This window comes from Artemia sp. Qi Xiang Cuo, chromosome 19 (genome assembly GCF_049724085.1).
Source record: "Artemia sp. Qi Xiang Cuo chromosome 19, ASM4972408v1, whole genome shotgun sequence".
In the NCBI taxonomy this organism is placed as follows: Eukaryota; Metazoa; Arthropoda; class Branchiopoda; order Anostraca; family Artemiidae; genus Artemia; species Artemia sp. Qi Xiang Cuo.
The window spans coordinates 24,913,729-24,929,499 of record NC_142812.1 but is presented as its reverse complement, the minus strand read 5'-3'; the positions used below and the strand labels follow the sequence as shown (position 1 = coordinate 24,929,499).

Here is a 15,771-nt window from a genome sequence, read left to right as displayed (position 1 = left end):
ATATATATATATATATATATATATATATATATATATATATATATATATATATATATAAAGCTTCTGAAAATAGTGAAGTGCTCCTGTCAACTGGAATGTAGCTCAACGAGATGTAGCTGCTTTAAAAACGGCTTAGCTTGCACTGCAGCGTGTAAAACGTGCAAAGGGATAGCATGTTTGATGAGGAGACTCACCAAGAATCGAAAGGTATAACGATGAGGAGAACGTCGAAGCTTAGATATCTGAATCAAAAGAATAAGTTTTGAATACTAGCTGGAGTTTTATTCTGTCTTTCAAATGCTCATGAAGTTGATTCGATACTTTTATCAGTTGTGAAGATTAGTCAGTGTGTTGATAATAGTTTATTCTCAGAGGGATTTTAAATGTCGGCCGCTGAAAATTAGTTTCATTGATGATTTCCCTTTTCTAATCTTTTTCGTGTTTTAATAAACATCTTGAAATCACTTTTTTTTAGGCTGACCCATCAGGTGATGGAGCAAACGACGATCAGATTCAGGCTAACTAATTATTAGATCTCAAAACCAACAATTTAGCCAGCCAAAAGATGGTCTGGTAAAAAATGGGGGTCACGACGACGAGAAACGTAAAAATCTCATACTCATGATTATGAGACTTTTTATTTACCATGAACCAAATTTGACTCCATTTCTGCGCCAACTCGTCTTTTTACATCGGAAATACGACTTAGTTGAGGAAAAACGGATAATTAACGGAACTTAATTTTTTTTGTTACAAAAGTCAAAAAACTGACACGATACGCAAAAACTAGTTTTGCGTCGACTTAAAATGTGCAATTTTGGATATGTTGTCCAGCTTTTTTTCTCTACAACATAGTGTAAAAATCATTTCTGTTGCAATTTGTTTGGGGTCAAACTCTAGTTTGCCTGTACTGTCGTAACTTTTGTTGAAAAAACAATTTGTTAGATTCAGTATTGTTTACCTTACATTGTGAATTAGCTTGGTGTTTATAAACTTAGTGCATAGACATACGTAGGGGGGGGGGGGCAGAGGAGGACAGTTCAAAACAGAAAACTTCAAATTTGCACTAGATATGGCTGAAAAAGCAGATGGTTGAAAAAGCAGATGGTTGAAAAAAGCAGTTAAAAAAAGGTAGACGGCTAAAAAAGTAGTCGAAAAAAGGTAGATGGTTGAAAAAGCTGGAAATAAACTGCTGGAATAACGGAATAAAAGTAAAACAAGAAGCAATTATCCATAATGTCTTGGAAAGATTAGGTCTAATCCAAGAAGATTGATTAATGCTGAAGCTTATTGATGATTTACGATTTTTGGGTATTAATAAAGATTTCATAGGTATGACAGAACTTGCTGGCAATGACAGGTTTTGTGAACTGCCAACATAACTTCAGCCCCCCGCCCTTCATCACAGAATTGGTTGCCCCTCCCCCCAGAGAAGAAGCTACGTACGCCCATAACGTTGTGCATCTAATACATGCCTGTAAAGCTCAGTCTTTATTAAGACGACAAGGAAAGTAAAACTAACTTCTTAAAAGCGTTACAGGTAGTTAATAGTTCTACATGGGAGAGGGTACTCCACGATGAAAATGTTTTAAAGGGTATGGGGTTTGGAAAAGGCTGGGAATCACTGGTCTAGTGGCACGGATTGATATAAAACACCTCCTTGCTTTAGCATTTCTTTTTGCTAAAAAGGGCACTAAAAATGGCAACTTCCTTACAAATGAGCCCTCATCCAAAATTCTACGGTCATAGGATCGATAAATCACCCCTGGGAAAAAAGAAAAGAAAATACGTCACTGCATCCCAAGCAAAAACTGAGCTTGCTGTTCAAGGGGGGGGGGCGTAATTCTTCTGAGATGGGTTTTCGATCATGTTGATTAATATGATTCACTTTTCATTTCGAACCGACGCCATTTTCAAGGGGTTTCAGGCTTTATTTACGAAATTTACATAAATGTGCTTTCCCAATGCACTTTAGTATAAATATTAACCGAAATAATAGTTTCCATTCTTGTATCAGTGTTAAATATTATTTTTTTTCCTCATCGGACAGATTTTTTCAAAATGCATCTATAAGCTTTTGGTAATTATGGGCCGTTGTTTGATCTTTACAAGGCTGCATCTAATGCTCTAGGCATGATACATCTTAGCTGTTCACAATAAAAAAAAAAAAAAACTTATAGGAATGCTTCAAAATGTACAAAACTACCAAGACGTTTGAACATTACAATTACGCTTCCGCATTAAAGGGTAGAAATCGTCAATTTTCTTTCACTTATGAACTGTCGTAAATAGGAGAAGTATTTCGACAGCAGCCTACTGATCAGCCGAAATGAAAACCAATGTAGATTGGTTTTGCCGGATTGCAAAGGTCAGAAAAGGCTGAAAAGCCAGCATAAATGATATTTTTCATACATAATTTATATAATTCAAAGCTCACCTAGGGGTACTGCAATAGTCACAAGGCTAAAGGCAGCAGCAGTTAGCAGTGTCCCACAAGCCAGTGCTCGTCTTCCCCATTTATCTAAGAACAGAACAAGAATCAAGTCTGCTGGCAGTTCTGTAGCAGAAGCAATACTGAAGGTGACGTAGACTGATGTCCCAAGATTTGCTGTATTTCTTGCATGACCATCATACACAACTGCTACTATCATCCAAAGAATTGAGATGAGAATAAAGTTTTTTCTCATTCTTGGTGTTTTTAATAAGTCCAAAATCGTCGGTGCTTGGCTTTGATCTTGGTCTCTAGCAGCTTCTTCAGAAGCAAGACAAAGCTGGTTGAAAACTCTTTCGTCAACTTCCTTATTGTTAATCCTCGCAAATCGCTTTAAAATTTGTTTTGTTTTCTCTGTCTGACCATTGGTTAAAAGCCATCTGTAATGGATCAAAACAAAATTTACTTATTCGTTAGTTAAAATATTCCTATCAATATTTCACAATTATAAGCTAATGTGGAAGTAAAGGCTGAAAAGGCTTGAGACTGTTTCATTATATTAAAAAAAAAATCAAAAAACTACTTTTATGCCATGACAACCCTAGTATTTAATTTTTTGTTTTAACAATTTCAATTTGTACAGGTCGCAAGAAATTTCGATTTTTTGTGGTAGCAATAAGCTATCTTTTTCGCTTCAGAGCATTCTGAGCCATTCAGTTTTTATTCATGATTCTTTGTTTTTAAGAACTGGAATTAAGCACCTACAGGGCAGATAAATTATCGTTTACAGATTTTGTTTGTAAATGGAACCTTAGTTCCAGTTAAGTGAACTATCCACAAATTTGGTGGAAGGGGATATGAAGATTCTAGGGGCAATTATGATAGGCCAGCCCAAAACAAGCCCGTCAACAAGTTGTACGAGAAAAAATAATGCTTAGGCGTGAATACAAAAATTAACATAAGACGGAAAAAACTGCATCAAACAGTTCGTGGTAACGAACTGTAAGTAAGGAGCGACCCGGCTCAATAGTGACCGAAAATCTAAAAAACGGAATATTTATCCCATTAGATATATCAAAAGAATTGGTTTTTTATGCTGATATCAAATATATTAGTTTCATTAAGTTTATACTTACTCATCAAAAACAACGAGCCTGAGAAAATTTGCCTGATTTTCCAAAAAAGCTATAGAATCCTCATGAAATTCACACCATCATATTCAGCGCATCAGAGAACCCTACAGTAGAGGTTTCAAGCTCCTATCTTCAAAAATGTGGAATTTTCTATTTTTTGCCAGAAGAAAGATCACGGACGGATGTTTATTTATTTATTTTTTTTTCGGGGGTGATCGTATCGACCCAGGGGTCCTGTAACGGAAAAGGGCTCATTTGAACGAAAGTTAAAAGTTCTAGTGACCTTTTTAAGTGACCAAAAATCGGAGGGCAACTAGGCCCCCTCCCACATTTTATTCAGCATAGTTGAAAGGCTGAATAACTATACCTTTGGAGATATCGACCCCCCCCCTCCACAGCCCCTGGGAAAAGGTCTTTAAGTTATAAAATTTGCCCACTGTTTAAGTATAGTATTTTTTACTTGGAAGTATGCATACATTTGTCGGGTAAGGACTGGGGAATTTGCTGCTGGAGGGATTTAACACGGGGATAATTTTTCATCCACGGGGATAATTTTTCAGTTATTTTTAGTACTTTCAAAAGAGCTTTCTATTCTAATTAAACGTCATTTATGATTCAGGGGTAATTCTTAAAGAATTGGAAAAAAAAGTCGAACTTAGCGTAAAGAGCGAGGTATGGACTATGGGGCAAACCCCCTCATATACGTAATAATTTCTGTTCGTTTTAAGTTTTAATGTTGCTCCTTACTTTCAGTGGAAAAAAACTTGTTTTTTTATTTAATATTAATCAATGGTGATTACAGCCCCAGTGACGATCTGGACAGCCATTGAGAATTGAGCAACATCCTAATATAACAAAACTCGGCGGAGTGGCAGTGCTGACAAGGATCCAACCACAGTAGAGGTAATATATTACCTCTACGTGGATCCAATAACTACCACTTGTTGCCGCACCTCTATAAATCTATAAAATTATGCTCTTACTCCTCAATTCTAGGGTCTTGAGGTATCAGGGTCTAGTGCAGAAGGGGAGGGAGAGAGGCTTTATTCCTTCCCTTGAATAAAGTCGCCATTAAAATAAATTGTCCAGAAAATGATAAAAAAAAACTTATTAATTCATCAAATCCAGCAGCTCTTTGACTCAGAAAAGGGTCACAAACATAGTAGGCCTGCTAATTTATACTATACGTTTGTATCGGTATGATTTTTTTCAACTTTAGAGGCTTAGTAAATCGGTAGAGCGACTAAGTTTTAATCCCCATCCATGCTGACATTTCGGTTCTATACCCATCAGACGATATTTCAGCCTGTTATCATTACTTATGCAGGGTTCCCAAGGCATCATCAACGTTAATAAAGTTATCGTGATATTGCGATCATAAGGTTTGCCCCGCTCACACAAGAAGTTCACCTTTTTGACTTTAGAGCAATTTTCATAGCAAATGATTGAACTAATGGGAGGTAGAGCTGAGAAACCATCTTCTTAGGTATGATTTTTCCTTTTAATAAGTAAGGCTTAGATGAAAATATTTTTTGTCAAACCCTTATCGTTTTACCAAGCAAAATGTTTAAACAATTATACGCTATTACATATGTAGACACTTATTTGTATGTGGTTTATTTGAAATTTTCCTAAAGTTTTCTGCTATTCGCTGAGATTGCGGACATTCTTGAAAAAGTTAAATAAAGTTCAACTTTTTTCTGACTGCAATAGAGTTAACAAAGTTGTACGAGAAAAACGGTTTACTAATTTTGTTGACGGCTTTTTTAACTTCATTGACACCATGAGAGCCTTGCATTAGCCTGATTTATTCTATGCATTTGACTTTATTTAAATGACAGATCTACTTGGAGTCAACATTTATCTACTGTGGTATTTATGGGACTTTTCAAAATGGACTATGGGACTTTACCGAACTTATTATTACTTTCTAAGGCAAATTATTTCTAGATAAACTTAGTAAATGGTCACCATTAGGGGGTTTAAATCCCGTATTCTCAAATTGTGGTGCGTGTAAGTAGTAACTGTCTATGGAATTCTGAGCCTTGTATACACCTTTTCAAAGAGATTCAGAGCTCCCTCACATGGCCTTCTGGATTTGCTCGGAGGTATAGCTAATTCTATTTTATTCTGGATCTTGTATGCACCTTTTCAAAGAGAGTGAGTATAACTTGATTGGTGATTGGGTTTTGAATAAAAGGAATAGTTTTCTTTACAATTCATATTAGTAAGAAAATTTAATTCAAAGAGAATAGTTTATTTGCGAGGATATTAGTAGAGAAAAAAGTGGTGCATTTACATTATTGGAGATTAATGATGGAGCCGACAACAGCAGCAGTGATGCACGAGTACCTAATGTAGCTGTGGAAATAACCGCTGGTTGTAGACTATGTCTTGAATGGGACACTATGTATGCCAGATACGTGATATCATTAAGCAAATTTAAGCAAGAGGAGCAGCTATGTTTTGCTGAAAAAGTAAATATTCTCCAGATAAATAAACTTTGATCAGCATTGGATGACCTATCGAAGTATATTGATGAAAACAAAATGTATCAGTCATTATTATTGTAATTATGTTCAATAAAATTGTTTCTAAATCAATGGTATTTTCTTTCTATAGTAGACTAGCGTATATTTTTTAGAGTAGAAAAAATTCTGGTTAGTCTGAGGTTGGCTGTGAGAGAGCTAGGACTATACAAAAATGGATAGATTCGAGAAAGAGCGAATCATGAGGAATCTGGTTCTTATGGAAAAACGTTTGATTCTAGATGATGATTTTCTAGAGTTGTCTATTCAAAGGAAGATAGTTTCTCGAGGGATACTTGTCGATATAATGAAAACTGATTTTCGGTCATTAGAGTATTGCAAGAAGCTTCTGCAATGTGATCCAAATGCATTTACAAATTTTATTGATATATTGATCACGACACTGCAAAACGATATTGTGGATTTGCTTTTAAACATTAGTTTTTAGAATTGGGACTTTTCTTTTCATGTAAAAGATGGTGCTCAGGTATGATTTACTCCTCTCTCTCTCTCTATCTCAGACAATTTTTTATGTTGCTAGCTCAGTTTCATTGTGGTAGTGAGAGCGTCAACACATGACAAAATGTTCAATACATGTCCGTTATGTATGTACTCACTGGGGAGTCGGTCACCATGTGATAATTGCACAATGATTGATGAATATGATGAAAATTGTGGATTATGAAAACCGTGTAAAGTGCATAGAGGATATGCTGTACAAATCAAAGGTTGTTATTCCTTTCTTGAAGAAGTGTGCGACTCTCATCTTAGAGGTTACCTAAGCTACAATTGTCATTAGGATAAATGTAAGCACTGGGAGAATATATATCCCGGTGTGACTGGAAAAAATCCTAAGGGTGATTTTAGTTTAGTGCTACGAGATTGGTATTGTCGTGGTTTTAGATTGTTCTGGGAGGAGGAACCAGGTCAACGATTCAACTGTTGGAACAACAAGAGAATATGGTTTCTACGTCATTGTTGTGAAGACAATGGGTGTTATGATTATAAGCCCACTGATTTTTATTTGGCTGTGACGGAATGTGATTCGACACTTGAGGAAACAGTTTATGGAACAGCTTCAAATAAGCAAATTGAAACACGTGAATTCTATAGAATGCATGATAATAGTATCATTGACTATACAAAGAGATATGACAAGAGTGAAGTTACACTCTATTGTAGAAAATGTGACCCTGACAAGGCAGTACATCATGATCATTACACTGCGAATTCAGATAATCTACCTGCACTAGTTGTTGTCGACAAAGAGCTAGTAGTGGATGAAATCTAAAGAGTAGAAAAGTCGTGTTATCATGCATATATATTATTTTTTTTTAATAAACAATTTAACATACATCTTTAGAAAATTTTATTCTTAGGGCACTAAAATCAACGTCAAATACATTTGTAAGTATATTCTCCACTAGAAAGTCGTTCAATTGAGGCAAGACAACGTAGATGTTGAGAAACTGCTTGTAGGTATAGCCACGACATCTGGACATGAAAAAGAGTAGTGCATGAAAGCCACATGTCTTAGTCTTTAAATCCCGCACATTTCGTTGATTTTGAATAATGGTTTTCCCACTGCTTTCAATAAAGTTGCTGATGTATGGTGCAAAAAATTTATGCAATAGGCCAAGAGGATCAAAAAATTCAATATTCTTGGCAGTTTGACAGATGCATTGCCAATAACCGATATTCAAAGTCGATGAACTGCTATTAACAATGATTAGGGTATTGTTAACACTTGGAATTTTTTCAATGAAGTCCGAAGTTATGCACTAGGACTTGTACTGGGACATTAATGGATCCATACTAAATACATCGATTATTTGGTTTGTGTTCATGGTGCAAGGTCTAGTAGAACGCTGCCGTCGGGTGTGATTTCCCAATAGGTTTCAAGTTGGCTCAGTTATATTAGCGTGATACTCTCAGCCAGAGCATTGGCAAATGTACACTCTAAACGTACATTCCTTGTTCATGCTATACTCATATTCTGAGTGCCTGACAGGTCCAAAACAATAACTCCATGTTTTTTGAAAAGATTGAATTGGTTATTCCATTTTTAAATAGTTGAGAGTCATGATCTAGGGATTGCATGGTCAACTCGTACAGAGTACTATAGGATTTTTTGTCAAATGATAGAGTGTACAGTGGAATACCATTCACTTTGCACACAAGGCTAGATAGATTGAAGAAATTAAAATCAAGGGGGGATTCAGTCCAGGATCCAACAGCACTGCCACTCTTCACAAAGGTCAAAGCCAATTTTAATAGGATTTCTCCATTAATAAATGATGAGTCACTATAGCTACGAGAACCGGCCGCAATGTGACGTTAAGTGGTGATTGTATGGGGGAAAAAAAGTATGATGGTGTTGCCGTTGGCTCTTAGATTTTCCACTGCCAATGTAACATAGCTCATAACCTGTTGTTTTCGGATATGGAGAATTGCCGATGTGATAATGACATTTGCATCGGGTGCTGCAGGAAGTGTTTTTCTAAAATGAAATTCGATGGTGCCATCTGTAACTTTATGTCAATCTTGATATTGGGGGGTAGCCATTGGGATATATTGAATATCTCCTGATTTAATTTTCCAACCAGATAATAATCCCGGGTCACTGCAGTAGTCAAATCACCGTTAGTATCAACACCTGTTCGATATTCATAGCTCAATGAATGTCCTCTCATCTCCTTGTACGCCTTTGGCGTCATTATTATAAATTGTATGTAGCTTGCATAGTTTGATAAATTATTGCTAGCGCTCACCAATGTTCCATTAATAAATACATTAATTTGTTTGAATAGGTTGTGTAGAATACAGTTTTCATAGGAGAGACCATCGCCGGCATTTGGAGTTGTATTATCTGACTTGTTCTTCACCACAACATTTATATCAATAAATGTTGACGACAAATCAATGAAATAGTCTTCATTGGAAAATATTTGAAAGTGTATATTCTCCGAGAGGGGTTGTTGGGGTTGAAATTGTTCATAGTAACCATACTTGACACTGACATCAACATTTTCAGCATTGAATAGATTCAATGAGGAACTTATTGATGGATATGATTCCTTGTGGGGGAGATAAGTCATCTTAAGAGAAGAAATCCTTCTTCGAGCTAACAATCTTTTTCTTTTTCTTCTTATTGGCCTTCGTTGTTTTATTCCTCAAAGTCCTTGTTGATGTCCTTTGCTTCCTGCCAGGGTGGAGACTGATGAGTGAATGACGCGAACGCATCCTTTTCAATCCCTCCCCATTTTGTCGAGATTTTAATTGTTCACCAACGGCTCTTGCTGAAGATCTAATATTTTCCTTAACACTCCCCTGGAAATTCTTGCCCGACCCCCAGTCCTGTAGTGTGGAGGCAGCAAAATTTAATGCAGCTGGTACAAAATATTTTCTGGCAAGGGATAGTGCAGAACGAAATAACCTTCCAAACCAGCTACCAAGACCATAGCCAGACATTGTAGTACGACCCTTGTAGTAGTCCAATCCATTGCCTATTTGACGTGGACTCAAAGCTCCAACATAATCAATATCGGGATAGACAAATGGAATTCTTCTATTGTTCATTTTAGGTGATTGTGCCTTCGTTGACAATGGGTCGAAAATTACATGTAATCACTGCTAAGCCTTTTGTTATTGCTAGAGCACTTCATAGTGTTAACTGACAGAGTTCTAAATACGATGTGTTTACAGGAACATACTGAAGGTGTATATTATAGTGATGAACAAGTTCATGGGTTGTTTTTCGTTCAAGAACACGTAGGAGGGCTATATTTGTACTACTGATTCTCAACGCTTCCACAAAGGATTCATAGAGAAATAGGCAAGAGTCCGAGGTGAAACCAGGTGGATAATCAGCCAAAATAACTTGATTCATCCTGTAAACGGTGCCAGAATTTTTCCCATGGATCATATTCTGTTTGAAGCCAAGAACATCTCTCAGATTATCATTGAGAATAATTGTTTCAGTGTCAACAGGTGAGCTAGTGTAAATCCTATCTTGTTCCAATGAATAATTAAAATGGAATATACCATTCCTACGATATGAGATTTTTCTATTGATTGTACGACACAAATCTCCCATATTATCATATTCAATATATTTCAATCTGACATGTGGATAGTCACTAGATTTAATTGCTTCAACCCATTCATAGTCAAATCGAATGGTATAACTTTTATATCATACACTCGATCCTTTCTCAGGATGTCATAGGTATTTTTGAGAAAACAGTCGACATGAGCCACTTCATACGCAACGTTAAATTCTATGGCGGGGGAGAGTTTTGTTCAAAAATCACTTGTCGTATTCAAGTCATTGTATAGAGGATCGGAAACGTTGGAAGTGAAAGTTACATAGAAAGCATTTGGCATTGTCAATATCTTCAACACCGATCCAAGAATCAAAATCAGAGTTGTATCCAAGCCACCGAACAAGTAACTGTTTCTTACCGCTGCGAGTACGTGTCTTTAATATCTTTTCAATTTGGTAGATTTCACTAGCATTTTTAACTATTTGCAGTTAATAGTCATAAAAGACACCGAAAATCTCTTCATCTTTAGTATCACGAAAGCGATAGGTTATGGGTTTAGCGTCTAGAATTTTTGTCACTTTAAAAAGTTCAGTGGACCACAAGTGATTCTCCTTTTGAAAAACATTTGTTGTTCTATTAATTCCATAAGTATCACCAACATTGAATTGATTTTTCTTCTTGAAATTTGATTCATTGAAATATTGCTTAAGAAAGGTGTCAATTGTATTATGATTCGAATGATGAACTTCCGTTGGTGTAGAGGTGGACAATGATCGATGAGGTCGTTGATTATAAATCAACATGATTTTATCTAGATCATAAATAAAAGTCGATGTATTTTTCAGTGTACAATATCTTGAAATAAGTCGAATAGTTCTTATCAATCGTTTGGCCAATGCAGCCTTTATAGGACTGTGACTATGATAGAGCAGTGTACTATATTTCTCTAGTACTTTTGCAACATGAGGATTAACAAATTCACTACCACGATCCGTTTGAATTTTTTTATACGAATCCTGTTCGAGAATACTTTCAATGGCCTGAGCAACTTCAACACCTCTTTTCGAGTGCAATGGAATGGCACATGCATAGCGACTAAAAACACTGATTGCAAGTAGAATATACTTTTACGCTGTAATGTGACGTCTTTGAAGCTCATCTAGAGTCAAAAGATCAGCTTGCATTATATGCAATGGGTAATAGGCTTTAATTTTTCGATATTGATTGGCAAGAAGTCTATGATTTCTCTGCAGAGTGTAACTCGATTCATTTTGTAGATAGTGTTGTACACTTTTAGTGCGAACACCAGTGACTTTGGAAAGAGTGGTGGGGGAACTTAAACTCCCTGCCTCGCCAAAATTTTCATAAGCGCCTTTCAGAACTTTAGCCATTTTGAATATAAAAACGTTGTGTCACGTCCACTATCATTCTGTAGACTGGCTGCTGGTGGTGGTGGTGGTGACGTTGACTTGATACGTCTTGGCTTTTGTCTAGCTATCAGTGGTGTGCTAGTATTTTCTAAAATTGTTTTAAAATCTTCTTCTTCTTCATATTTTAATGGTGTTGTCAATGTTGTTGATGATGCATGTTCATTTATTTTTTTTAGAATTTGTCTATTGCCAATAAGACTTTTGGGGAAGTTTAATGTATTTAGAAAGTTGTATAGATGAGTGTCAAATAATAATAGTCCTTTATGATTTGTAACCATGTCATACATTAAATCAAGTAGATTATAGCTCTTGCCCTGAATTATAATCCTTTCCCCATTGCTCTCAACTTGAATTTGACCACTTTCCAAGAGATAGGATAAGAGTCGTTTACTTTTTTCAAGATATGTGATGGGGAATATAATTACAAATTTCAAAAAAATATAATACAATTCCTCCTTCTTTAGTTGTGTTCTAGCAGCAGCAGACTCTTGAGGAGATGATTCTTTTTTGGGATCAGCAGCAGCAGTGGGCTTCGATCGATTGGACTTGTGTTTGTCCACTCGGCGAAGTGCATCTTGAAGTAAAATCAGTTTTTTATCGTCCTCAATAGTTTCATTGTCAAGGAATTTACTCAGACTGTCCTCAAAGTGTTCCACGGGTGAGAGAGCGAGTTCTATTGGAGTCAATTTATAGGGTTTTGCCATTCTCACTAGAGAAAACTGTTTACAAGTCCTGCAATTATTGGCATTAAAAGTGTGAAAAAGCTACCGCCTGACTGAAGAAGTTGTTGCCTTTTAAATTATTTCCTTTCTTTTTAGAGGCCAATGTACGTACAAAGGAACGATGTTGCTTTGCCTGTTGCTTAACTACTTCTGGCAATTGAAAATTACCCTCGGTAAAATTTAAACAAAGTTCAGATATTAGATTAATTAAATCATTTTCAAAACCATGTTTGAGTATTGCCTTCCTAAGCGAAGGTTTTAAAGTGATTGAAACTTAAAAAAAATGTCTATTTTCAAGTAGTGTCTTCAGCGTTATGAGAGCAACTAATCGGTATTTTTAGGGTTCCCGGGGAGATGTACTGTAATTTTATTGTCGAAAATATCTTTGATTACACATAGACCCTTGGATGTATTTTGATTAAGATCCAATAGGATATAACCGTGGGGTTTATTAGTTGCTTGAGTGAATGCTGAAAGCATAAATTTAGGGACACCCGATAGATTTGTTTATTGAGGGTTATTAGTGAGCTAAAACCACAAACAACTTTGTAGATGATATAGTAGGTGCAGTTCAAAGCAAGTGTTTGCATACATTTGCTCTGATGAAAGAGATTGTGTTGAACCAGAGTAAAGGAAATCTGTTCATGATGAGAGCGAACTGTGAACAATTGCAGCATTTCCTGGGACCATTGTTCAATAGATTCAGCCAGATCGTCAATGATCAGCCAAGAGTTTGGTTCAACAATGTTGAAAACATCAAGTCCCTGTATGAACTGTATCTGCACCGATCCCATGGTGGCAGCAATTGCTTTTATTTTATCATATGACTCCTGCCAAATACTATAGCAATAGTATATTTTTTTCGGCTTTTCCGCAAACATTTTATCGCAATTTTTAATTATTTTAGTTAAGAGTGTTGTTTTGCCCGACATTGAGGGCCCACACAGAAACGATCTGAATGGTGTTTTAAATTGATACAAGTTCCTTTCAACAGTTCACCTGGACAACTAACTGTAGACCCTAATTGTCTAATGACTAAATAATTTCCCTACTACTCTGTTCTTCAAGAAGAATAAAGAATCATATTTTTCTTTTATTATATACATAAAAAAGTAACAATACTTAAAAAAATACACTTTTTTAAATTTATTTATAAAAAATATTCAACATTTACATGGGCACACAGAGAAAAAACACTTGAATACTTTTTTTTGTTTATTTATAGAGAAAAAAATACAACATTAAATTAGAGCACTTGAAAAAATATCACTTTTTTTGAATGAAACATTTAATAAAAATCTGCTCTAAGTCAAAAAGATAACTTTGATAGTGGCGGCGGTGCGCCCCCCGCTGGCGGCGGCCGCCCCCCCCCCCCCGGGCCGCGAGCCCCCCCCCCCCCCCCACCGCGAGGCCCCCCCCCAAAGGTTTTAGGAAATAATTTACAGGACTTTATTTAAACCGAGACTTTCTCTATGGACAATACATTTGGCCCGGTCTGAAGTTAAATAGTGTCCAAGGGGGAGGGTAATCACACCGTCTTGACAAACATAGACCTTGTCGGAGATGGTACTCATGGCAATTTTTTCTATATTTACAGTAAAGTTCCTGTAGTTGAGAGAACGAATTGCCAGCAATTTGACTCGTGGAATTGTATTTTCAACAATACAGTTCCTATTGATGTCCATGTTGAAATTCTTATCCACACAGCATATGGGCACTCGTTTGTAACATTTCTTGGTTTCCTCGTCATGCGTTTGTATAAAGTACAACTTCGGACCTACAAACATACCACGGGAAATCAAGTCACTTACCGTTTCCGATTTAAAAAATAAAATCGGAGTGGGTTCCCGACGTTTTAATATCTCTGGGTAAATACCACCTCCAATGAGGCAGTCCATCCGTGAACTGATATTTTAACTGTGCACCAACTCATCAATTAGATTTTGGTTTTTTTATTTTAACAATAGAGAATCCGTGTCCCCTTAGTACACCTCTACTTGCCCCTGTTCTGGTCACTATACCCTAACCACATTGTAGTAGAATTCCAACATGAGCTTTTTTGAGATCTCCAAGATAGCACTGCCTGCAGAAATATTTTTATTCAAAACAATGGTTCTTTTTTTCATATTTAAAAGTACTATGTCTGGGCCAATGATTGTAAAGGAAGTGAAATTTGAATCGCCAATCATTTCAGAATATTGTTCAGGATTGGTCACAAAGTCTCAACCATTCCTGTTACAAACACTCTCACATATTTTACCGAAAGCTAAATTCAAAATGAGTTTATAAATTTCTTTTTCGGCCTTCGTCTGCGCTTCAGAACGTTTGCTGACAAAAGTGTCAATAAATATTTTCAAATAGGGTTTATGACTAAACTGGAGTGCTCGGTGAACCTTTGTGACGTTGAAACCGCTGTTGCAGATCCATTTTAAAGCTACATGATGTACAACTATGTTTTTTTTTGTCAGATGGTCAGTAATAAGTTTTTGTTTTAAAAGTGTTCAATGCAATCCGTCCACCTTGACTAACACCTATTGCGAGGACTCAAAGAGCCCTTAATCACTCATCTATTGACGAATAGGAAACCCAAGTCCTTTACTGAATCGTGAAGCTCGACTGGTATCGCTCCATCAATTTCAAAAACCATCCAACCGGCCCATTCTCCTCAACACTGTCAATGTTAGGGAAATGGGGAGCTTGAGGATCATTGAGCCATTTATAGTCACCGCAAGGTAGTGTATAATTGGTCATGGCCGAGGGGTAGAGAGAATTCATATCTAGGAAAACTGCACCCGATTATGTCCCCGTCTTCTCTCCTGTTGAATCAGTATACATGATACGATCCCCGTGAAAAACAAAACCCCCCCTCATTGATCTTTCTATGAACAGGTGTTGATCAATGTCTGTAATTAGCCCAATTTTTTCCCCACCAATTTTTAAGATAAGGTCCATCACTAGATGAGGCGAAGGAAAATAATAGCCAAAATCAAGATTAAACTCATCATAGATTTTGTCTGTATTTTTACACATAATGTCTAACAGAGTTAACAAGTCACTCAACAAATACAGCTTGCAGTAGTCAAAGCCGTTTTTACACCCTCCCTCTGCCCAAACTTTTTAGCAAAACTGTATTCCTCGGGGGTGCAACTACGATCGTGAAGACTGTCGGAAAACGATTCAATCGGAGGAATATTTTCCTCGGTGGATCGCGACATGAAACAATAATAGTCATAAGGATATATCCCCTTGACCGTCAACAAATCATATAAATCATTTGGAAATTGTTGATTGAGAAAGGGGAAAGAATTGCAACCGTCATCGTTATTCTGCACTTGAATTAATTCGCTCAATGATTTGGGGAAAAAACTGTATGAATCTAAAAAGCGAATTTTATTCGTCCAAAGTTGAAATTAGTTTATTCACCCAGTTGAAAAAGTTGTCTTCAAATTCGTTTAGACCTGGGTAAAAAGTCTGGTTGCCA

At 36.5% G+C, this 15,771-nt stretch overlaps 1 protein-coding gene across 1 annotated transcript in view; it reads right to left on the bottom strand.

The window, feature by feature from the left end:
- LOC148940644 (organic cation transporter protein) overlaps positions 1-15,771 on the bottom strand; it is a 91,057-nt gene that overhangs the window by 25,639 nt on the left and 49,647 nt on the right. Inside the window, exon 5 of the mRNA XM_089104794.1 lies at positions 2,438-2,871. Within this exon, the coding sequence (XP_088960920.1) occupies positions 2,438-2,871 (434 nt within the window). The remainder of the gene's footprint in view (positions 1-2,437; positions 2,872-15,771) is intronic.